The sequence below is a fragment of the Apium graveolens genome, chromosome 2 (genome assembly GCF_009905375.1).
Source record: "Apium graveolens cultivar Ventura chromosome 2, ASM990537v1, whole genome shotgun sequence".
In the NCBI taxonomy this organism is placed as follows: Eukaryota; Viridiplantae; Streptophyta; class Magnoliopsida; order Apiales; family Apiaceae; genus Apium; species Apium graveolens.
Genome location: NC_133648.1, coordinates 201,563,797 through 201,587,468, shown reverse-complemented (window position 1 = coordinate 201,587,468; position 23,672 = coordinate 201,563,797). Strand labels below are relative to the sequence as shown.

Genomic DNA, 23,672 nt, shown 5'->3' with positions numbered 1-23,672 from the left:
GCCTTCATCTTGAGATACCCTTTTGCTACCAGTCTTGCCTTGTTTCTTGTAACCACACCATCTTCATCTAGTTTATTCCTGAATACCCACCTAGTACCAACAGCTTAGTACCAACAACTTTCTTGTGTGTAGGTCTAGGTACCAGTTTCCAGACTTGTTGACTTTCAAACTGATTGAGCTCATCTTGCATAACAATCACCCAATCTGGATCAGTCAGTGCTTCCTCAATCTTCTTAGGTTCCATCTCAGAAAGAAATCCTGAGAACAGACACTCATTTTGAGTAGCACGTCTAGTTCTGACTCCAACATCTGGATCACCAATAATCAACTCAAAAGGATGAGCTTTATTCCAGACAGTCTATCTTGGAAGATTTGATCTTGATGATTCGCCTTGAAATTCATTGGGATGTTGTATCCTACTAGATGTTCCTTCAGCATCTCCCCCTGAGTTGTTGCCATGTTGACTTGAAGATTCTCCGTCAGTAGCAGTGGTATCTCCATTGTTGCCAAAGTTTCCATCACTATTACCTTGAGTATCATCATGATTAACAGGTTCTTCACCAGCAACAAACTCAGGTTCTTGACCATGTTCTGATTCTGAATCTGACATATCATCAAACTTCAGTTTCTCAGAAGGATCTTCAGTTTGGATACTAGGGAGTTTAGTGTCATCAAATGTAACATTGACACTTTCAGTTACTTTATATTGATCAATAATATACACTCTGTATGATCTTCTTCCATATCCAACAAAAATACCCTCATATGCCTTTGCCTCGAATTTACCACGACGATCATCTTCATCCTTGAGCACGAAGCATCTGGCACCAAATACATGAAAGTATTTGATAGAAGGTTTCTGTTCATTCAGAATCTCATAAGGAGTTTTCATGAAGTCTTTGTTGATTAGAGTTCGATTCTGAGTATAACATGCAGTATTGACAGCTTCAGCCCAAAAGTACATTGGAAGACCTGATTCACTTAACATCGTTCTTGCAGCTTCAATCAATGTACGATTCTTCCTTTCTACCACTCCATTTTGCTGAGGGGTTCTAGGAGCTAAAAATTGTCTGGTAATCCCTTTGTCTGTCCAGAATCCATTGAGAAGTGAATTCTTGAATTCTGTTCCATTATCTGACCTTATTTCTCTAACAGGGACATTAGAATCTAACTCAATCATCTTGATATGATCAATCACAACTTGTGGTGTTTCATCCTTAGAGTGAAGAAATAAAACCCACGTATACTTGGAATAGTCATCAACTATCACAAGACAGTAACACTTCTTTGACATCGAAAGGACATTAACTGGTCCAAATAAATCCATGTGCAATAATTGCAGAACACCAGTTATGGAAGATGTGTCAGTGCCTTTGTGACTTGCTTTCTTTGACTTTCCTTTCTGGCAAACCTCACATAGTCCTTCTGGAGAGAATTCCAGCTGAGGCAGACCTCTTACCAATTCTCTTTTTACAAGAGAATTCATTGTTTTGAAATTGAGATGAGAAAGTCTCTTGTGCCATAGCCAACTCTCATCTGGCGATGCCTTTGCATAGAAATAATTGACTTCAGGATTGCTTCCAGAGTTCATGTCAGCTACGAACAGATTTCCTTTCCGGATTCCCATTAAGGAGGGTTTTTCACTTTTCTTGTGCAGAATCTGACACTTCAGCTTGTCGAATAAAACATTGTAGCCGTTGTCACAGAACTGAATAATGCTAAGCAGATTGTGTTCAAGTCCTTGCACAACATACACATTTTCAATGATAACATTTCCAGCTAGCAAACAGCCATATCCCTCCGTTAAACCTTTGCTGTTATCTCCAAAGGTAACCACTAGGCCAGCTTTCTCAACCACATTTGATAGCAGGGCTCTATCTCCGGTCATATGTCTTGACGATCCGCTGTCAAGAATCCAAACTACCGGTTGTACCTGTTTAATGCCCTGTAATATAAATGGATTAGACCTTCTTCAGAACCCAAGCTTGGCTGGGTCCGGCATATTTGTAAAATTGGCATTTATCAGGCAAAACAACATTCTTAATTTTAATATTCGCAACTTTCTCAATGACTGGACATTTGACCTTGTGAACAGCCTTGACAAATTTCTGTTTAGGCTTAGGCACAAATGTCTCCTTTCTAGCTTTAGGAGGACTAGCAGTATTAGATCTATCATGCTTTCTATTATTCACATGCTGACGAGGAGTAGTCTTATCATTAGAAACATGCTTACCATTAAAATAAGCATACATCAGATTAAAAGCACAAGACATACAATCAGGAACACCACATGCTTTATGAGAGGGATTAACAATAGGCAACTTATGCATGGTAGACATGGCATTTGTGTTATCCAACTCATGTGTGTCTGAGTTAGTCTCAGTTGCTTTCACAACCTTGACTGGAACTTTTGACACACTTGACTTGGAGACAGCTTTCTCATTAGCATTATCTTCAGCACGGATTTCTTCTTGAATAATAAATGAGGTCTCATCAAATGGTTTAGCAATTGATTCTTTATAGAGGGGTTCATCAACACCCTTAAGCACATGTGGTACTTCCCTGCCTTTAGCACATACATGAGGAGGGGAGTTTATGCCTAATTTTCCAATAGCAGCATTGTAATCATAACCTATTCCAGATGTTTGATTAACAGCTTGCTTATTGTAAAACTCTTTGGACTTCGAACAAGAATTAAAGTAAGCTTTAACCTTAGCCTCAAGACCGGTGATCTTGTCTTTGAGAATAGTTTCAAGTTGTCTATAACAGTCAACTCTATTCTCTAGAAAAGATACCTGTTCTTTTAATTTATCTTGATTAATGTGCACAAGTCTTAATTCATTGACCTCTTTCTCAAGGTCTTTGATTTGTTGATTTAACAATTCATTATCACGACGAGCACAATCTAAGGAACCTCCTAGATGATAAACTAATTCAGCATCAGTAAATTTTACCTCTTTTCTTGACGATGAGGTGTTTGCATCACTAGCCATGAGAGCAAGATTCCCAACTTCTTCATCTTCACTGTCAGTATCATCCTAGCTTCTTCCCTTTGCCAGGTAAGCCCTTTCAGATTTACTCTTCTGATTAGAATCGTAAGAGTTCTTCCTAACTTGTTTTGGCTTCCTGCATTCTGTGGCAAAGTGTCCCAACTCATTACAGTTGAAGCATTAATTGGTGCTTCGATCAACCATCCCTGTTTTGTACCCACCACTGCTGGTGTTAGAGGATGAAGATTCACCTTTCTGGAATCTGTTGTAGTTGGACTTGTACTTGAACTTGGGATTCCTTTTGAATCTGACATTTGAGAATCTCTTGACAATCAGGGCCATTGACTCATCCTCCAATTGCTCCAGTTCTTCCAAGGAATAAAAATCATCTCCTGATTGATTTGTAGTAGGAGGATCAAATTCTGCTACTATCACATTTTCTTTAACCTTGGAAGACTGTACCATTCTTTCTGACTGTTGAGATTGTTGTTGATATTGAGGTTGTTGTTGTTGTTCATCAGCTACTAGAGCAGTAGACGTGCTGACCACTCTTCCTTTCCCGTAAACTTCCTTCTGCTGAATCTGCTCCAACTCATAAGTCTTTAACACACCATAGAGCCTATCCAAAGAAATCTCACTCAGATCTCTTGCTTCTCTTATGGCAGTGATTCTATGTTCGAGATGAGTTGGCAGTGTTAAAAGGAACTTTTTGTTGACCTCCCTGATGGAATATTATTTACCATTAATGTTCAGGTTGTTGATCAATGCATTGTACCTCTCAAACACTTCAGTGATTCCTTCTCCTGGATTGGATTTAAAGTATTCAAACTCAGAGGTTAGGATTTCTAACTTGTTCTCCCTAACTTCCTCTGTGCCTTCATTAATAACCTCAATAGTTTCCCAGATATATTTGGAATCTTTACAATTCATCACATGTCTATTCATCAAGGGATCAAGGTAATCTACTAAAATTAATTGAAGGCTAGCATCTAGGGAGGCTTCTTCTATTTCAGCAGGAGAGAAATCCTTAGGATCTTTCACATAAGTTCTCGCTTTGGTGATCACCACATCATTTTCTATTACCTCTGGTTCAATAACCATAGGAATTTTTGGATCCTTCTTTAACACTTGCAGATATTTGGGATTAGCAACTTGTAAAAACAGTAGCATCTTCTTCTTCCACATAACATAATTTTCTTTATCGAAAAGTGGAATTTTAACGGTTCCAACTTTTTGTGTAGTCATTATGAATTTTTTGAGTGAATAAAAAATTCAAGGAGTGAAAGAAACACAAAAGTCTAGGATCTTGATTTGTACGTTAATCAGAAGGCTCTGATACCAATTGTTAGGTCTCAATATGTTTGTAGAAGGGGGGTTGAATACAAACAATACCGTTTAATCGAATAAAATGCGGAATAAAAAATGTGAAACAAAATTCAAGTTAAATAAAATTATTATTAAACTTGAAAGGTGTTACAACAACGGTATCGTTTACAAGGGATTAATCTCAAATTAATTATCACAAATCTAGAATAAATTCAACATGAACTTTTTCTATTTTTGCAATAAAAAGATCAAATGCTATAAGTAATTTGAGATTAAGTTCTAGGGATTTTGATCCGCTAGATTGTTACACAAGAACAAGATAAATAATTCTAGTGGTTTGGATTTAACTTTACAATCTAGAATTTTGATCTTGAATAAAGCAGATGAAAAATGATATGTCTTGCTTTTTGTTTCTGGTGTGTTCTTGACTTGTGTATTCTGTATGATGTCTTAATGAACTGCTTCTCCTGCTTCTTTTAATCCAACAGTCGAGTAGAAAGTACTGGCATGACAATCTCTTTGAACTGGCAAGACAATCAGAATGAACTAGCAAGACTTTCGGTATGACAATCAATTGTCATACCGATTGTCATCGTAGTTCAAAATCAGATTGTCTTACAGAATTAATAATAGATTTTAATGTAATAAAAAATCTGATAAGACAATCCTTTTGAATTAGCATGACTTTCGGTATGACTATTGATTGTCATACCGATTGTCATACTAATACAATCAGTTGTCTTTTTGAATTAATAACAGATTTTAAATCAATTAAAATTCTGAAAAACCTTAATATTAATTCTGAATTAATTAATCAATTAATTTAATTAATCAATAAATTAATCTTTGCAGATATAATTTATTTTCTTAATTAAATTATATGACTTAATTAATTAATAAAGAATTAACACTAACCCTGAGCAGCATCCATTCTTCTGAAAATCTTCTGAAAATTACTGTCAATTATGAATCAATTCCACCACTTCAATGTTGACACTCGATGTACTGTCTGGTTCATGAGTGACTAACTTTCGTGACGTTTCTTCAAGCCTTGACCTTGATACTCTTGATTTTCTTCAGACTAAATCCTTGCAATTAATTGATACCCTGACGAGATCTCTGCCACTTGATTAAATCCACAATCTTAATTTATATCACTGAGGCTTGATCAATTTCTTGAGCTTCTTCCAGTGAATTAATTCTTCAAGTCTGTAGATGAATAATGTTTCTTAACCCTTTGACAGATGTTACTTTGTGAGATCTCTCTGACGATAGATCCACTATTTACTTATTACATTCTTATTTGAGTTGAGTTAAATCCTCGAATATACAAATAGGCTATGCCATATGCCTTTCAACTATGAGTAGTTTTTCTTTCTCTAAACTTCAATTACTGTATTGTTTTGATGGTAAGATTCAAATTATTTAGTTTTTGGATTGATCTAAGGAATTTGATATTCAAAGTTCACATTTGATGTGGATGTCTCCAAAAAAAGAATGAAATTAAGAAAAAGAGGATAAGAGAAGACATCATATTTCAAAAGAACATGAACAATCCAGAAACATGAACTTTGAATCTCAAATTCCTTAGATCAATCCAGAAACTAAGTAATTTAAATCTAACCTTCAAAATAATCCAGTAATTGAAGTTTAGAGAAAAGAAAAACTACTCATATTTTATATTAAAATAAAAGTTTTATATCGTTCATTGTTTATCTTAAAAGATTACATGAGAGGGATATTTATAGGATTAGACAATAACCCATACCCAACAAGAATCTAAGATTCACTATCAGCTTGAATTAACCAATATCTGAATCCTTCTAGGAAACAAATTTAAAAACTAAATTCTAATATAATAAAGACAAAAACCAAATCCAAATAGGAAAATAAAATCTGAAGTGCTTAAATCAAGAAAAACCCTTTCAAGTGAAAGGTAAAAACTTGTAAGCAAAATTCTAATAAATAATTATAATCATCAGCTACTTATCCAACTTTATGCATAATTCCTTTATTTCTTTTTATCCAAGTAAGCTTCATAGTACATATAACGACTCGTATATTTCTGTAATATTTAAATAGGTAACTATTGCGTAAATATTAATAAAGAAGTTATAGTATTTATGGTCTCTATATTAATTATTATTGTTTATATGTGATTGCTGGTTTGCGGGGTGTGTTTTATGATTAGCCGAGGCACAATGTATTTTTGTTTCACTTTTAAAAAGTGATTTTTTTATGACAATTCTATTTCCAAAATTATTGAGTTGTCTCCAAAAATTGTTTTTATGATTTTATAACCTTGCAAATTATTTTAGGGATTTTACAGAATTTACAAATCAATATTTTGTTATTTATGTATTCTTCAATGATTTTATGAATTCATTTAAATTGTAAAATCCATATTTAATTTTTGGATTCTTCAAAAATTATGAAACTCATATTTTATTATGTTTACAATATTCTGAGAATTTTAAAATTATTTTGGTAATTTTTAAGACTAATTTTACTCACGTGTTGTTTCGTTATTTCATTTAATGCGGGTATAAGTTGTGCGTGTAAAGTGTTTTAAAAATTATGAAAATTATATTTTTAATAACTTCCGAATATTTCGAGAATTTTGGAATTAAAATTTTAATTTTTCGATAAATTTTAAAACGCGATTGGTTCGCCAAACTAGCAAAAATGAACCAGAAATGTGACAGAAAGGATTTAAGGGACACGTGTAATGCAATCAGAAGGTGGGAAGTGATACGTGTAAGCATCAGGGGTTTTGTTTACAATCAATTTCTCTGTCTCTCTCTCGTTATCTTTCTGCTCTTCATCTCTCTCGCCTTATTTGTCCTCTACACTCTCTCTTCCCCCTCTGTTTTCCCTTTTCTTCCTCACCTCTCTATCTCCGTTTATCCTCCCGTTGTTCATCACCGGTGCCGTAGCTTCGTTTTTCCGGTTCGTTTCCGGTGACCTTTGATCCGATTCTTTCTGGTTGATGTATATATATGTATATATACGTATACATATGTATGTGTTGTGTGTTTATTCAGTTGCATGTGTGTGTGCCCCTGTTTCCCTGATTCTGGCCACTGTTCTTTTATTTTCCGGTCGATTGTTGCAGTTGTGGTTGTGGCGCGTGTTGGTGCGCGTGTTGTGCAGTTGGGATTTAATCAATTTTTGGTTTTGTGCAGGAATTTTGACTAATATTTTGTGATATTAAATTTAATTCGTGTGGGATGTGATTTTAATAAATCGGTGAAATTTATTAGGACACGCGTGTATTTTCGGGCACCAACAAATTTTGCTGCCGCGCGCGATGAATTGTTTTTACGAGCGCGCGGTGGACGGTGATGACCCTGTTCTGAGTCCTAAATATTTTAATAAATAAAATGAGTTGTATAAATTGTTTTCGGGACTAAAAATTTAGTTATGTGGCGATTTGAGTTGTTTGCATTGGGATTTGATGTCGATTGATGTTTCGACGGGTAGACCTATAAGCAGAGGAGTCGCTGTCCAAAATTTTCTAAAAATTTCCTTAAATTATAAATCGAGTATATGTATCTCGTTAATACAAATTAACCCTGATTGTTATGTGCATTATTATTGCATATATGTTATTGTTATTAATATGCATGCGAGTCGAGAATTATATCGTTGGGTAATTAGTTAGTGAGGAAAAGTCAAGCATAATCGTTTGTCTAGCCTAGGTTGTTTCGATTTCGTAGGATCGAGTCAAATGACCCAGTAGTTGAAGTCAATTAGAGTTAAGCCAGAGTTAGTGCAAAGCTTCGCAAGGCAAGTACCCCTGAACTAATCTTTTACAGTTCAGTATATATGAATAGTTGTTGATTTAAATTACGTACTAGAACAGAATGTTTTAAGTTACGTATTCCCCGTATTTAAATATGTTTTATTGAACGAGGTTTTGGGGAAAAAGTAACTTCTGAAAATACCTATCTCTAAATTGTGATAAAAAAATTAAAAAGGGATTTTTAGAATGTGTGCAGTAATCATTTAAACAGAGATAGGTGTAAATGATTTTGGAAACTGGATAAAAATAAATCAGATATTGGATGATCAGTTGGCGTAAGAGGTCCGTTATTAGGTAACGGCCCAGCATGGTTGCGTAAGAGGCTAAGTCGGATGTGCGCACTGGTAGGCCGCTTAGTCTAGCATGACAGAGACCTAGCTAGGCTCTGAGTTCCGGAACAAAATTTGTCGTGGGATAAACTGATCAGCTGTCCTTAGAATTCATCCTCTTTTATATATCTGATAAAGGTTTAATGGTTCCCGAAACGGAACAAATGATTTATAGCCCCCGTAACGGGACAAGTGATTTATGGGTCCAGAAATGGACAGTGGTTTTGGAAAGAAATAGCATGCTAAAATTGAACTCTGGTATTTTTACACAACACACTATAGATGATGTTATTTTACAAAGCATGCTAGTTTTGATATATACAGTTTATACCTGTTTTACGTATTTTTTTTATATCAGTTTAATATATGTTCCTATACTGTTTTATACATCCTGTTACTGGTTATTCATATAGAGATACTGTTGAGCAATGGATTGCTCACCCTTGCATCTTGTTTTGTATTTATTTATTGTAGATGTCTAGAAGACCAGGTCAGCTTAGAGTGTCAGCCTCCGGTCCCGGCTCCTCTGAGGTAGTTTGTATCAGGCCCTGAGGTCTGATGAGTTGCTGTAATAAGTGAGAGTGTCTGGTTTTGAATAAGTTAGTGTGTGTGTGTTGTAACCTAAATAATACTTGAACCCATTTCGGCTCCTGGTTGAGGTCGTGCGTTATAATAAAGTTTATTTAGTAGTAGTTGTTATAATTTATCATATTTTTGGTGACGTCAGCCCCTGACCCCGGGGTTGAGGCCGTCACAGTTGGTATCAGAGCTACAGGTTCAAGTCCCTAATTTAGGTTAAGAGATGAGTCAGTAAGGTGTAGGAAGTATGTCATATAGTTTGAGTTAGCAACTCATGTTGAGGAGCAACCTTAAGTGTCAGTCGAGGGTTCCGACGGTGTTACCCTGGCATCTATTAATATTTTAATAGACTTGCCTTAACCTTGTTATGTCTTTCCTGTATATTGTTATGATTGGAAGTGGCCTATAGTGATCTCCAGTTCTCCTTCTCGGGGAAACCCGTCAGACTCAGATGATTCAGATTTTGAGCGGACCTTGGATGTTGTAGCCGAGGAGACTCCCATGCCTCCTCCACCTATTCCTCCAGTTGTATCAGAAGGTGTGTTCGGTCCTAGTATCCGTCCTCGCTGGGTACGAAGGTCAGTGTCGGCTGTTAGGGATTTTCCACCAGGATGTGGCCCTAGTTCCTCCACCTCGAGACCACCTGTTCCACCCTTTGTTCCTTCAGGTGCATCCTCCCCGATCCCTTACCATGTTCACCGAGCGGTGAACCAGTTTTTGATTAGAGAGCAGAGCCCAGGGTTAGCAGCTCAGCTTGACTAGATTCCGGTCGGGCCTTTCCAGGGTATTCCTGCCCCTTCCTCAGATATGAAAGAGAGAGTTCGATCCTTGACTCAGGCTGCAGTAGAGAGAGCTCGGACCATTGACCGATTCATTAGCTCCGAGTTTAGAGCTGTTCAGTACCAGGATCTCGTGAACTGGTTGGTATTTGAGTTGGGATCCATTGGTGGCAGTGGCAGTGGCTAGACTAGACTTGTTGTAGTGAGATACAGAGCTCGAAGTTAGTTGTAGGAGTTCTGTAGATGCTTTTCTTATGTATGTTTTCTATTTACTGTAGCTTGTATTAGGCGGGGCTGCTATGACAGCCAATTTTGTTGTGTACTTAGTATATTATGAGTGTTGTACTGTAGTTGTTAGATGGATTGGTACTGTTGTTGTACTATTATTTTCTGATGTTACGGTTGTTGGTTTTATTTTATTGCACTGTTGTTATTTCTGTTATTTTTATTGTTGTATTTGTTGCTGGATTGTTGAATTTAGTTATGCATTATGGGTGGACCCCAAATAAATAAGGAAGGGAATATTTAATTGTGACCGCATTCTCCTGATGCATAAAACTGTTGCTACTCGGGGGCACAATTTTCATATAAAACCTTTTTGTTGTGTTTCAGGAGAATGCCTCCCAAGAAAAATTTCCCGTCCAATTCCTCTAGCAGGAACTGTGAAGGGGGCCCAGTCATGGATGGATTACTAGATTTGCTGCGCCAACAGTCTAATCAGATGGCTCAGCAGCAAGAACAATTCCAGCAGTAGCAACAACAATTCCTACAACAACAGCAACAACAACAACAATTTATACAACAACATCAATAAATCTAACAACAGTTACAGCTTCAACAACAACCCCAGCCAAAAGAGTTGAACCAGACTGTTAGTTTCAAGTCCTTCCAGTCAGTTAAACCTCCAGAGTTTAAGGGTGAGGTAGACCCGATTGCTGCTAGAATTTGGCTTAAAGAAATGGAGAAAGCCTTCGCCCTTATTCAGGTGAGTGATGATTCTAAGTAAGATTATGCTAGTTATTTTCTGAAAGGTGAAGCAAGTTTTTGGTGGGAATTTGCACGTGCCTTAGAAGGAGAAGGCCCTGTTTCTTGGGCCAGATTTACAGAGTTATTTCTAGAGAAGTATTTTCCAGACTGTTTGCAGAGTCAGTTGGAAGTAGAATTTTTGGAAGTGGAGCAGGGAGAAAAGAGCGTGGCTGAGTATGAGGCCAAGTTTACGGAGTTGGCTCGACTAGCCCCTGGATATGTGAACACTGAAATTCAGAAAGCTAGGAGATTTCAGCAAGGACTAAATCCGGAAGTTCGTAGTGGAGTGGTCACCCTGCAACTTAAGACGTATACCTCTGTAGTTCAAGCCGCCCTGGTGATTGAGAGCGATCAGAAGTTGGCCTCCAAGGAAATGGGTGATCGGAAGAGAAAGTTTGAAAGTGGTACAGGTAATGCAAACCAGGAGGAGTCTAGTCAGAAGTTCCCATGGAAGTTTGGCCGGAATAAGAATCGGAGGTTTATAAGGCAAGGCATGGCTCAGATAAATTCCGGTGTCACCTCAGTTGCTTCCACCCCAGTCCAGTCAATCAGGCTAGTTGTGGATTGTAAGTTATGTGGTAGAAAGCGTAGTGGTCTATGCCGGAAGGATGTCCAGTGTTTTAAATATGATAAAAAGGGTCATTATGCGTCAGAATGTAACCTAGGAAACATCGGAGTTACCTGCTTCAAGTGTGGTAAGGTTGGGCAGATTTCCAGAAACTGCAAGACGGCTACTCAAGGTAGTATAGGAGGGAATGAATCTCAGGGACCAGCAACTAGCACAGCAAGAGCCAGAACCTTTAAAATGACCAAGAAATCTAATGCTCAAGATTCAGATGTGGTTGCAGGTACGCTTTCTTTAAATTCCGTGCCTGTTAAGGTTTTATTTGATTCGGGAGTGTCTAAGTCTTTTATATCTAAAGGTTGTGTAAGTAAAATGAATTTGATGTTGGAAGATCTAAATGAGCCCTTGTCGATAGAGGTAGCTAATCAGGATAAAGTTTCAGTAAACCAGTTTTGCCCTAGATGTCGAATAGAAATTTGCGGGCATCTCTTTTTGGTGGATTTAATACCCTTTCAGTTAGGAGAGTTTGATGTAATTTTAGGAATGGATTGGTTGTCTCAGCATAAAGTAAATATTGATTGTAAGAAAAAGAAAATTATGTTATATTCAGAAGATAATAAAAGGATAGCTTATCAAGGACAAAAATAGGACAAGAAATTTCTTTCTACTTGGAAGCGAAGAAGTTATTGAGACAGGGTTGTGAAGCATATTTAGCCCATGTTGTGGACACTGAGAAGAGAGTACCTGAATTGGAGAAGATTTCAGTAGTTAATGAATTTTCAGATGTGTTTCCAGACTAGTTACCAGGATTACCACCTGATCGGGAGATTGAGTTTTCTATTGATTTGATTTCGGGAGCAGAACCAGTTTCAAAGACACCTTACCGTATGGCCCCAGTAGAAATGAAAGAGCTAGCTAAATAACTACAAGAACTTTTGGATAAAGGGGTAATTAGACCAAGTGTATCCCCGTGGGGCGTGATAGTGTTGTTTGTGAAAAAGAAGGATGAAAGCTTAAGATTGTGTATTGACTACCGAGAATTGAATAAGTTAACCATCAAGAATAAGTATTCCCTACCCAGGATTGATGATTTATTTGATCAACTGAAGGGAGCATGTTGTTTTTCCAAGATCGACTTAAGATCGGGCTATCATCAGTTGAAGATCAAGCCTGAAGATATATCGAAGACTGCTTTTCGAACCAGGTATGGCCATTACGAGTTTCTAGTGATGTCATTCGGATTGACTAATGCGCCAGCGGCTTTTATGGATTTAATGAACCGGGTGTAAAAGGAGTACTTGGATAAGTTTGTTATTGTATTTATTGATGACATCCTCATCTACTCAAGCACCAAAGATGACCATGCCGGACATCTAAGGATTGCACTACAAAGGTTGGGAGAAAAATAATTATACGCTAAGTTCTCAAAATGCAAATTTTGGTTGGAGGAAGTTTAGTTTTTAGGTCATATAGTTGGTAAGGATGGTATTAAGGTAGACCCTGCGAAGATTGAAGTGGTATCCAGATGGGAGCAACCAAAGACCCCGATGAAAATTAGAAGTTTTCTTGGATTAGAAGGCTATTACCGAAGATTTGTGAAGGACTGTGCCAAGATTGCAACTCCGTTGACCAAGCTGACCCGGAAGAATGAGAGATTTGTTTGGAAGGAGAAATGTGAAGAAAGCTTCCAAGAGCTAATAAAAAGACTAGTGACAGCACCAGTGTTAGTATTACCAGATGAAACCGGGAATTTCGTAATTTACAGTGATGCTTCTCTTAAAGGATTAGGCTGTGTGCTAATGCAACATGATAAGGTTATTACGTATGCGTCCAGGCAGTTAAAGCCCCATGAGCAGAAATATCCAGTTCATGATCTTGAGTTGGTGGCTATAGTGTTTGCTTTGAAGTTATGGCGTCATTACTTGTACGGAGAGAAATGTGATATCTACACGGATCATAAAAGCTTAAAGTATATATTCACCCAAAAGGACTTAAACATGAGACAAAGGAGATAGTTGGAGTTGATTAAAGACTATGACTGTTCAATTAATTATCACCCAGGTAAGGCTAATGTGGTAGCTGATGCCCTAAGTAGAAAAGAGAAATTAAATATGGCCCGTATCATGGATAAATTAGCCCGAGACTTGGAAAAGATGGAAATCAAAATTCGAGTATCAGGTGAAGATCGGGAAACGCTATACGAGATTACTTTCCATCCAGCGTTAATGGAGAAGATTAAAAGATGTCAAGAAGGAGTTATGGAACGAGAATTGGAAGTTCTGATAGGAGAATAATTATGTACTCAAAAGGATAACCACGGTCTATATAAGTTTTCCTCTCATATCTGGATTCCTAATGTAGCAGAACTGAAGAATGAAATATTGCATGAGGCGCACAATTTTAGGTTTTCTATTCACCCTGGTAGCACGAAGATGTACCAAGATTTAAAGAAACACTTCTGGTGGCCAGGAATGAAGAAAGAGATTGCGGAGTGGGTTAGCAAGTGTCACGTGTGTCAGAGAGTAAAAGCAGAGCACCAAAGGCCCAGTGGATTGTTGCAACCTCTGGAGATTCCACAGTGGAAATGGGAAGAAATTATAATGGATTTTGTGGTAGGCTTATCGAGGACAAGATCAAATCGCGATGCCATTTGGGTGATCATTGATAGGTTGACAAAGTTAGCGCATTTCCTCTCGATTAATGAAAAGTATTCTCTGGAAAAGCTAGTTAAAATATATTTAGATGAGATAGTTACCAAGCATGGGGTACCTGTGTCTATAGTATCAGATCGAGATCCAAGATTTAGTTCGAGGTTCTGGACAAAGTTTCAAGAGAGTTTAGGAACTAAGTTAAATATGAGCACCGCTTATCATCCTCAAACTGATGGCCAGAGTGAGAGAACGATTCAGACGATCGAAAATATGTTAAGGGTATGTGCTTTGGATTTCAAGGGAAGTTGGGACGATCATTTACCATTAATAGAATTTTCCTATAATAACAGTTACCATGCCAGCATTGGAATGCCACCCTACGAAGCTTTATATGGACGAAAGTGTAGATCACCTCTATACTGGGATGAGGTAGGAGAAAAGAAAGTGTTAGGACATGAATTAGTGCAGCAGACAAAAGAAGCAGTGGTGTTAATTCGGAAAAGATTGGAAGCCGCTCAGGATAGACAGAAAAAGAATACAGATTTACATCGAAAGGACATAAGTTTTGAAATAGGATCATTGGTATTACTAAAAGTTTCGCCATGGAAGGGATTGATTCGATTCGGTCAGAAAGGTAAACTGAGTCCGAGATATATAAGACTATTTAAAGTTTTGAAGAAAATAGGAAAAGTGGCATACAAGATAGCTTTACACCGCAGTGGTAGCATATCCATAATATATTTCATGTGTCCATGTTGAAGCCGTACATTCCTGCCTCGAATCAAGTAATTGAATATGAACCGATCGAGCTTCAATCAGATTTATCCTATGCGGAGCAGCCAATCCAGATTTTAGACCGAAAGGAGCGTGTACTTAGAAATAAATCTATTCCTATAGTTAAAGTACTTTGGAGAAACCCTAGGGTAGAAGAGTCTACCTGGGAACTAGAGTCAGATATGCTTGACAAATATCCTCATTTATTTAATTAGTAAATATTCTGAGGGCAGAATCTTTTTAAGGGGAGAAGAATATAATGACTCGTATATTTCTGTAATATTTAAATAGGTAACTATTGCGTAGATATTAATAAAGAAGTTATGGTATTTATGGTCTCTATGTTAATTATTATTGTTTATATGTGATTGCTGGTTTGCGGAGTGTGTTTTATGATTAGCCGGGGCGCAATGTATTTTTGTTTCACTTTTAAAAAGTGATTTTTTTATGACAATTCTATTTCCAAAATTATTGAGTTGTCTCCAAAAAATGTTTTTATGATTTTATAACCTTGCCAATTATTTTAGGGATTTTACAAAATTTACAAATCAATATTCTGTTATTTATTTATTCTTCAATGATTTTCTGAATTCATTTAAATTGTAAATTCCATATTTAATTCTTGGATTTTTCAAAAATTATGAAACTCATATTTTATTATGTTTACAATATTCTGAGAATTTTAAAATTATTTTGGTAATTTTTAAGACTAATTTTACTCACGTGTTATTTCGTTATTTCATTTAATGCGGGTATAAGTTGTGTGTGTAAAGTGTTTTAAAAATTATTAAAATTATATTTTTATTAACTTCTGAATATTTCGAGAATTTTGGTATTAAAATTTTAATTTTTCGATAAATTTTAAAACACGATTGGTTCGTCAAACTAGCAAAAACAAACCAGAAATGTGACAGAAAGGATTTAAGGGACACGTGTAATACAATCAGAAGGTGGGAAGTGATACGTGTAAGCAGCAGGGGTTTTGTTTATAATCAATTTCTCTGTTTCTCTCTCGTTATCTTTCTGCTCTTCATCTCTCTCGCCTTATTTCCCCTCTACACTCTCTCTTCCCCTCTGTTTTCCCTTTTCTTCCTCTCCTCTCTATCTCCGTTTCTCCTCCCGTTGTTCATCACCGCCGCCGTAGCTTCGTTTTTCCGGTTCGTTTCCGGTGACCTTTGATTCGATTCTTTCTAGTTGATGTATATATATGTATATATACGTATACATATATATATGTTGTGTGTGTATTCAGTTGCATGTGTGTGTGCCCCTGTTTCCCTGATTCTGGCCGCTGTTCTTTTGTTTTCCGGTCGATTGTTGCAGTTGTGGTTGTGGCGCGTGTTGGTGCGCGTGTTGTGCTGTAATCGTTTAAATAGAGATAGGTGTAAATGATTTTGGAAACTGGATAAAAATAAATCAGATATTGGATGGTCAGTTGGCGTAAGAGGTCCGTTATTACGTAACGGCCCAGCATGGTTGCGTAAGAGGCTAAGTCGGATGCGCGTACTGGTGGGCCGCTTAGTCTAGAATGACAGAGACCTAGCTAGCCTCTGAGTTCCAGAACGAAATTTGTGGTGGGATAGACTGATCAGCTGTCCTTAGAATTCATCCTCTTTTATATATTTGATAAAGGTTTAATGGTTCCCGAAACGGAACAAATGATTTATAGCCCCCGTAACGGGACAGGTGATTTATGGGTCCAGAAATGGACAGTGGTTTTGGAAAGAAATAGCATGCTAAAATTGAACTCTGGTATTTTTACACAGCACACTATAGATGATGTTATTTTGCAAAGCATGCTAGTTTTGATATACAGTTTATACCTGTTTTACAGATTTTTTTTTATATCAGTTTAAGATATGTTCCTATACTGTTTTATACATCCTGTTACTGGTTATTCATATAGAGATACTGTTGAGCAATGGATTGCTCACCCTTGCAGCTTGTTTTGTATTTATTTATTGTAGATGTCTAGAAGACCAGGTCAGCATAGAGTGTCAGCCTCCGGTCCCGGCTCCTCTGAGGTAGTTTGTATCAGGCCCTGAGGTCTGATGAGTTGCTGTAATAAGTGAGAGTGTCTGGTTTTGAATAAGTTAGTGTGTGTGTGTTGTAACCTAAATAATACTTGAACCTGTTTCGGCTCCTGGTTGGGGTCATGTGTTATAAAAAAGTTTATTTAGTAGTAGTTGTTATAATTTATCATATTTTTGGTGACGTCAGCCCCTGACCCCGGGGTTGAGGCCGTCACAGTACATGGTTTCATCCTCTCCAATTGAACATCACAACGAGTACACATAGCCAAATCCCAATTAACATATTCATTCATTGATCCTCATCACCCCCTACCCGCTAAAGCAAATAAGAGGAATGGAAGGCATTGATTAGTACCCTTTTCTGCCAAACCGGATAATCATCACACGCGGAGTGGTCACAAATCATTTCATGTCGCCATCCTAGTCCAGACCGATTCGGCACCGTAATAAGTCGCTGTCATAGCCGTACAGCGCCAACGGTTTCCCACCGAAACAAACTATGACTTGCAAAGAAAAATATACATGTTTTAACATGTCATATGTTGTCCAATTTTTACTCTACCAAATGCACATCAAGCTAGTTAAGAAAGTTACTCATCAAAAGGGAAATGATTAATTAAAAGAACATAAGGGCACCTATCAAATCAACAGCCTCAATCTCCAAAGAGAATAAAACCAACCAAGATGTCAGAACATCTTTTTTCCAAAAAAATCAAGGCAATGCTACCTCTTCACCCGTGGTCAAAGCCTGGCCTCCACGTCATTTTTTGGACTTTAACATCAAATCCCTAAAAGGGAAGACTGATTTACTCCCGGTCATCTTAAAAGGGAGGTAGGCTTCGGATTAAAAGGTACAACCAAGTACTCCCAACCCCTATAAATACTAAGATAAAATTATATCGAACATATACATTCACATATTAGAAAAAGTTGATGATATTAGTATATAAACTATTAGAGTTTATTTATAAGTATTTGATATCAGAGTTTAGCAGAGGTGACGTCACCATCAATTGCCATCAACATTTGCTGATTAGTATTTGACATCAGCATTTGGCCACTTCAGCTGAAAGTCGGGAGATATCGGAGAAGGAAAGATTTGCAGAATACATGTTGGTATAGGACTTTACTTATTGTAGCAATCAATACATGGATATGTTTTACGATTCATTATTGTAATAGAATAGGACTCCTTATTGATTGTGAAGCTGTGAAATATATAAGCACCAATTAGGTTTACACTATATATGTCACGAATTGATATATCTTTCATATAACCTAGAAGCTCTAAAGGATTATTGTTCATCCTTTGAGAGGATAGTTTTGTAATCCGTTTTTATCATTCAATATAAAACTGTTTCATTCTGTTGAGTACTTAATTTAATTTGTTTGCATAAACTGTATCCACCCCATCGCTACAGTTGTATTAAGGACCTAACAATTGGTATCAAGCTTGTTATTGATATACAAACAGTTTAAGATCTAAACTCAATTATAATGGCATACAAAGAACCTCAACAAAATCCCTCAACTTCAACACCAGCCACTCAACCTATCAATCACAATATGAGCAGATATGAGGCTATCAAGGTTCCAGTTTTGAAGATTCATGAATATCCAATCTGGAAGGTAAAGATGGTTATGTGTCTGGAAGCAACAGATTCTGAATATCTGAACAGAATTTATAATGGTCCTCAAAGGCCAATGAAATTAGCAGTTGTTGTTGCTGGCCAAGAAGAGAAGATGGTTAATAAAGATAAAAAAGACTATTCTACTGAGGATATTCATCTATTATGAAAGATGTAAAAGTAAGACATATTTTGCATAGTAGTCTTGATAGTGTCATGTCCGATAGAGTAATTGAATGCAAAACTGCCAAAGAAATTTGGGATACTTTGGAGGTAAAATGTCAAGGCACCACTGCTATCAAGAAGAATAAAAGAACCATACTCACTCAGGAGTATGAACACTTTGACTCAAAAGCTGATGAGTCCTTGACTGAAATCTATGACAGGTTTCAAAAGCTGATGAATGACTTGTCACTGGTACACACATAATATGATTTAGAAGATTCTAACTTGAAGTTTCTTCTTGCACTCCCTAAAAAATGGGACTTGAAAGTCACATCAATAAGGGGAAATTATGATCTTGATGATACATCTCTATATGAGATCTATGGCATGATGAAGACTCAGGAGCTGAAGATGGGGCAAATAAGCAAGAGGAAAGGACCAAAAGCAAGACAGGTTGCACTGAAGGTTGAAGAGAAACTAAGGGAGAAAGCTAGGAGAAAAATCCACTCCAAAGGCAAAGTCATGATTGCAAAGTCTGATACTGAGTCATCAAACTCTGATAATGACTCAAACTCTGAAAGTGAAATAGACAGTGAAGGTGATTATGATAACAATGAAGATATTGAGCATATGACTGCTCTTTTGGTTAAAAGCTTTAAGAAAATGGCCTATAAGAACTTCAAGAACAAGAATAAGAAGTTTTTTTTTTCAGAAAATGATCCAGTTCCTCAAACTCTGATAGAAGGAACTACATGAGAAACTCTAATGAAAGGAGTCAAAATCTGGAAGCTTTGACAAGTCAAAGATCAAATGTTATAACTGTGATGGAGTTGGACACTTTGAAACTGACTGGAGAAAGGCAAAAGGAGAGAAGAAACAAGCTTTGATCACAAGAAGAATTGGGATGATATATCAGAATTAGATGATGGCGTTAACTATGCTCTTATGGAAAATGATGACATTGAGGGTGTCACTACTGAATTAAAGGTACCTCAAACCACAGTTGCTTTTGATACTCATGATATTTGTGAACTAAGGTGTTTCTTAAATCTCTGCATGTTAGTTATAGAGATCAAACTTCTGAAAATTCTAGGATTAAGACTAAAAACCTTGATCTTAAGAAAATGAATGATCACCTAGAATATGAGTTGATTTTCATGCTAGAAACTCAAAAGGAAAGAGATGATTCTTTGTATATTAAAGAAAAACTATTAGAAAATCATGCTTATCTAGAAAAGGAATTAGCTAAAGAAACAGAAGTGATTAAAATTTGGACTAATTAAGGAAAAATAACTCGGGGTTTAATAGAAAATGGTTGTTGGATATCAGGATTAGGATATGCTGATAAAACCAATTATGATAAGTATAACTAAAAGGAAACTGTGAAAGTTAAACCAGTAAATACTGATAAGAAGGTAAAATTGAATAAGTCTTAGTTAAGACCTGTTAAGTTTAACTTATGTGTTGATGCTATCAAGTCAGTTTTTGAAGAGGGTTCAACCTCAGTACCTAAGTCAAGCTTAAATACTGATAAAAGTGAACAAGTTCACACCAAATCAGTAAATATTGGTTTAATGACTCAGAAACAGCTTAACCAAAAGCTGAAGGAGATAAACATGAAAAACAAAAAGAAAAAGCCTAGAAAGAACAAAAATGGTGAAGTAGGTGTTAACAAAGATGGTAAGAATAAAATCATTCCCAATGCACCTAAAAAACATGTTTGAACTGTGATAGTACTAATCATCTTGTTGTTGCATACAGAAATAATAAAGGGATAAATATTGTTCCTCCTAAATCATAGTTTAGGAATAGGACAGTTAGATATAAGCCACATAATCCTTGTATTTATGGTGGTAGTGTTTGGCATTATATTTATACATTTAAAGAGTATCACAATTTGTATTATGATTCTTATGAACTGAAACCCTCTTTAAATAAATCTAAAGTTGTTTCTGCATGTGTAAACTCTGATATTAAAAATGTTACCATAAACTCTGTTTCAAAGACTTCTGCTGTAAATGTTAACAAACTTAAAAAGGCCAAAAGATCCCAACAATTCTGGGTCCTTAAAAATACTAATTAATTGTTAAAACTGATTGCAGGGTTACAGGAAAAATTATTTAGTCTTGGACAGTGGATGCTCATGACATATGACTGGAAATAAATCCCTGCTATCAGAGTTTAAGGAGGAGGCTGACCCAAATGTTTCTTATAGAGATGGCAACTTTGGAAGGTTTTGGGATATGGCAAGATTAAGTTTGGAAATGTCAACATTGAAAATATAGCTCTGGTTGCAGGATTCAAGCATAATCTAAACAATGTGTGTCAAATATGTGACAGAGGTTACCATGTGACCTTTTATGAGGAACATTGTGAAATTGTCAGTAAATCAGATGGCAAGATTGCAATGACTGGTTACAGACATGGTAACTTATATGAAGCCAGGGTCTTCACAAATTCTGATAATTCTGAAATATGTCTACTTAGCAGAGCATTTGTGGAAGACAGGTGGAACTGGAAATAAAGGCTTTCTCACCTCAATTTCAATAACATCAATGAACTTGTGAAGAAAGATCTTGTGAGAGGATTTCCCAATCATTATTTACTTCTGATGGCTTATGTGACTCATGCCAAAAAGCCAAGTTAAGAAAATCATCTTTCAAGAGTAAAACTGAATTCTCATTTCTTGAACCATATCAGTTACTTCATATTGATCTTTTTGGTCCAGTCAATGTAATGTCTATTGTAAAGAAGGGGTATGCACTTGTTATTGTTGATGAGTATACAAGATACATATGGGTGTATTTTCTACACACTAAGGATGAGACACCATCCATTCTTCTTGATTATGTAAGAGAACTGGAAAAAGGATCAACTCACAAAGTCAAGATCATCAAAAGTGATAATGGAACTGAATTCAAGAACAACACTATGGATGACTTCTGCGAGTACAAGGGGATCAAACATGAATTTTCTGCCCCTGGAACTCCACAATAAAATAGAGTTATTGAAAGAAATAATAAAACTCTTATAGAAGCTACATGAACCATGCTTGAAGAAGTAAAGCTGCCAACCTATTTCTGGGTTGAGGCTGTGCAAACTGCTCGCTTCACACAAAATGCAACATTGATCAACAAGCATGGCAAAACACCATTTGAGATGGTGAAAGAAAAAAGCCAAATTAAAAATATTTTTTATATATTTGGTTGCAAATGTTTTATTTTAAAAAATCATCCTGAACAGCTTGCCAAATTTGATCTAAAAGCTGATGAATGTATTTTTTGTTGGATATCCACTGTCAACAAAAGCTTTCAGAGTTTAAAATCTGAGGACAAGGGTGGTCCTGGAATCTATTCACATGTCTTTTGATGACAAGAAGATTACATGTCTAGAATATGTGGATGACCATGAAGAGTTGAGATTTGAAAATGAAGTACCATATGCTGAACAGTTAAATCCTAATGGACAGTCAGATCCTGATAGTCTGACAAATCCTGACACAGCAAATGTCATACATAACTGATGATGTCAAAGATTACTGAAGATAACAATATCATTAGTGGCCCTGGTCAAAGTGTAAAACATAGCCAAATGAACATCTGATCTAGGGAGAATAATGAACTGTTACTTTTCATAATCTGTTAAGCTTGGGTTAGTCCTGTTAACATGCATGAAATTGTGTTAAGCCATTTCTCATAAATTGGGGGAGATTGTTGTAAGAGACATGCCTGTACTATAACAAGACTAAGACATTTTATCAACCCTAAGAAAGTTGTATTGTGATCTTAATATGTATTTTGTACTTGTAACAAATTAAAGTCTGTAAAAATGTCAAAGGAGCAGACTGAAGGCTTTTTCTATAAACAGTATCAAGCCTAAGAATTCTATCTAGAAGAAGATCAAGAAGATCATGCCTCATAATAATTATAAAGAAGCTTGGAGTTGAATAAAGTTGTTTTAAGAAAAATACTCTAAGTCAAGATCTCTACAAGGCACATATTTAATGTTATAGAGAAGTCATTCGAGAACTCCAGAATGGCTTATAGTGAAGTCAGGAAAGCTACTAGAGAACTCAGGGAGATATCTACAAGTCAAGAAGACATGAAGATTGGAGATATCGACAAGTCTTTTTTTCACTAGAGAACTCAGAGTTATCGGCAAGTCTACATTCATTAGAGAACTCTGAGTTATCGATAAGTCTAAGTCTACTAGAGAACTCAGAGATATCGATAAGTCAAAATTCACTAGAGAACTCTAAGTTATCGACAAGACAAAGTGAAGACATGATGCTGAGAGATCTCGACAAGCTAAAGTTTCATTCGAGAACTCAGAGACCTCTATAAGTCAAATTCACTAGAGCATTAGAGATCTCAATAAGTCATTTTACTTATCGAGATGTCAAGATCTCTATGTGCCTAAACTGGAGATCTCGAGTAAAATTCTCAAAGTACAGAATCACAGACCAGTTCAATATCTAAGATCAACAATCAACAAACAATCCAACCAGCTGGATTGACAAGTCTACAAAAAGCAGCTTGAAGAATGTGCAAGATCAATGGTAAAGATAAACTGACAAAGGAAGATCAAAGTGAACACAAGATGCTAAAGATATGCTAAACCAAAAATGGAAGATCTACTTTTCTATAAATAGAAATGACAAGTGACAGTTTAGAAAAGCTAATAGCATGTCTTATTGTACACTGTGTAAACCCGCATTTAACTAAGTTATAAAGTTAATACTGGTCCTTTAGTTAGATGTAACAATTAAGATCAAATTTCTTGTAACACTCTCAAGGAGAAGCTAAGCTCTTTATCAACAAAGAGCCTAGAAATTTTGTAGCAATATAGTCTTAATTTTAATATAAAATTAAGTGAGTTTTGAAGATCTATGTTCTTTATTTTCAGCAAGCTTAAATTCTGTATGAAGACACTTCATTACAAGATTTAGTTTACTTTGTTCAACCATAAACATTCAAGAAAAGCACAAAAAAAGTAAAACACATTCACCCCCCCTCTGTGTGT

General features: G+C 36.3%; 1 protein-coding gene and 1 pseudogene across 1 annotated transcript; both read left to right on the top strand.

Moving 5' to 3' along the window:
- Positions 1 to 9,791, top strand: part of LOC141696315 (glycerol kinase-like) — a 49,289-nt pseudogene extending 39,498 nt beyond the window's left edge.
- Positions 9,792 to 10,766: 975 nt separating this feature from the next.
- On the top strand, positions 10,767 to 12,047 carry LOC141696310 (uncharacterized). Its single transcript, XM_074500469.1, has 2 exons — positions 10,767 to 10,793; positions 10,953 to 12,047. The coding sequence occupies exons 1-2, from the start codon at positions 10,767 to 10,769 to the stop codon at positions 12,045 to 12,047; spliced, it is 1,122 nt and encodes a 373-aa protein (XP_074356570.1).
- The last annotated feature ends 11,625 nt before the right edge of the window (positions 12,048 to 23,672 follow it).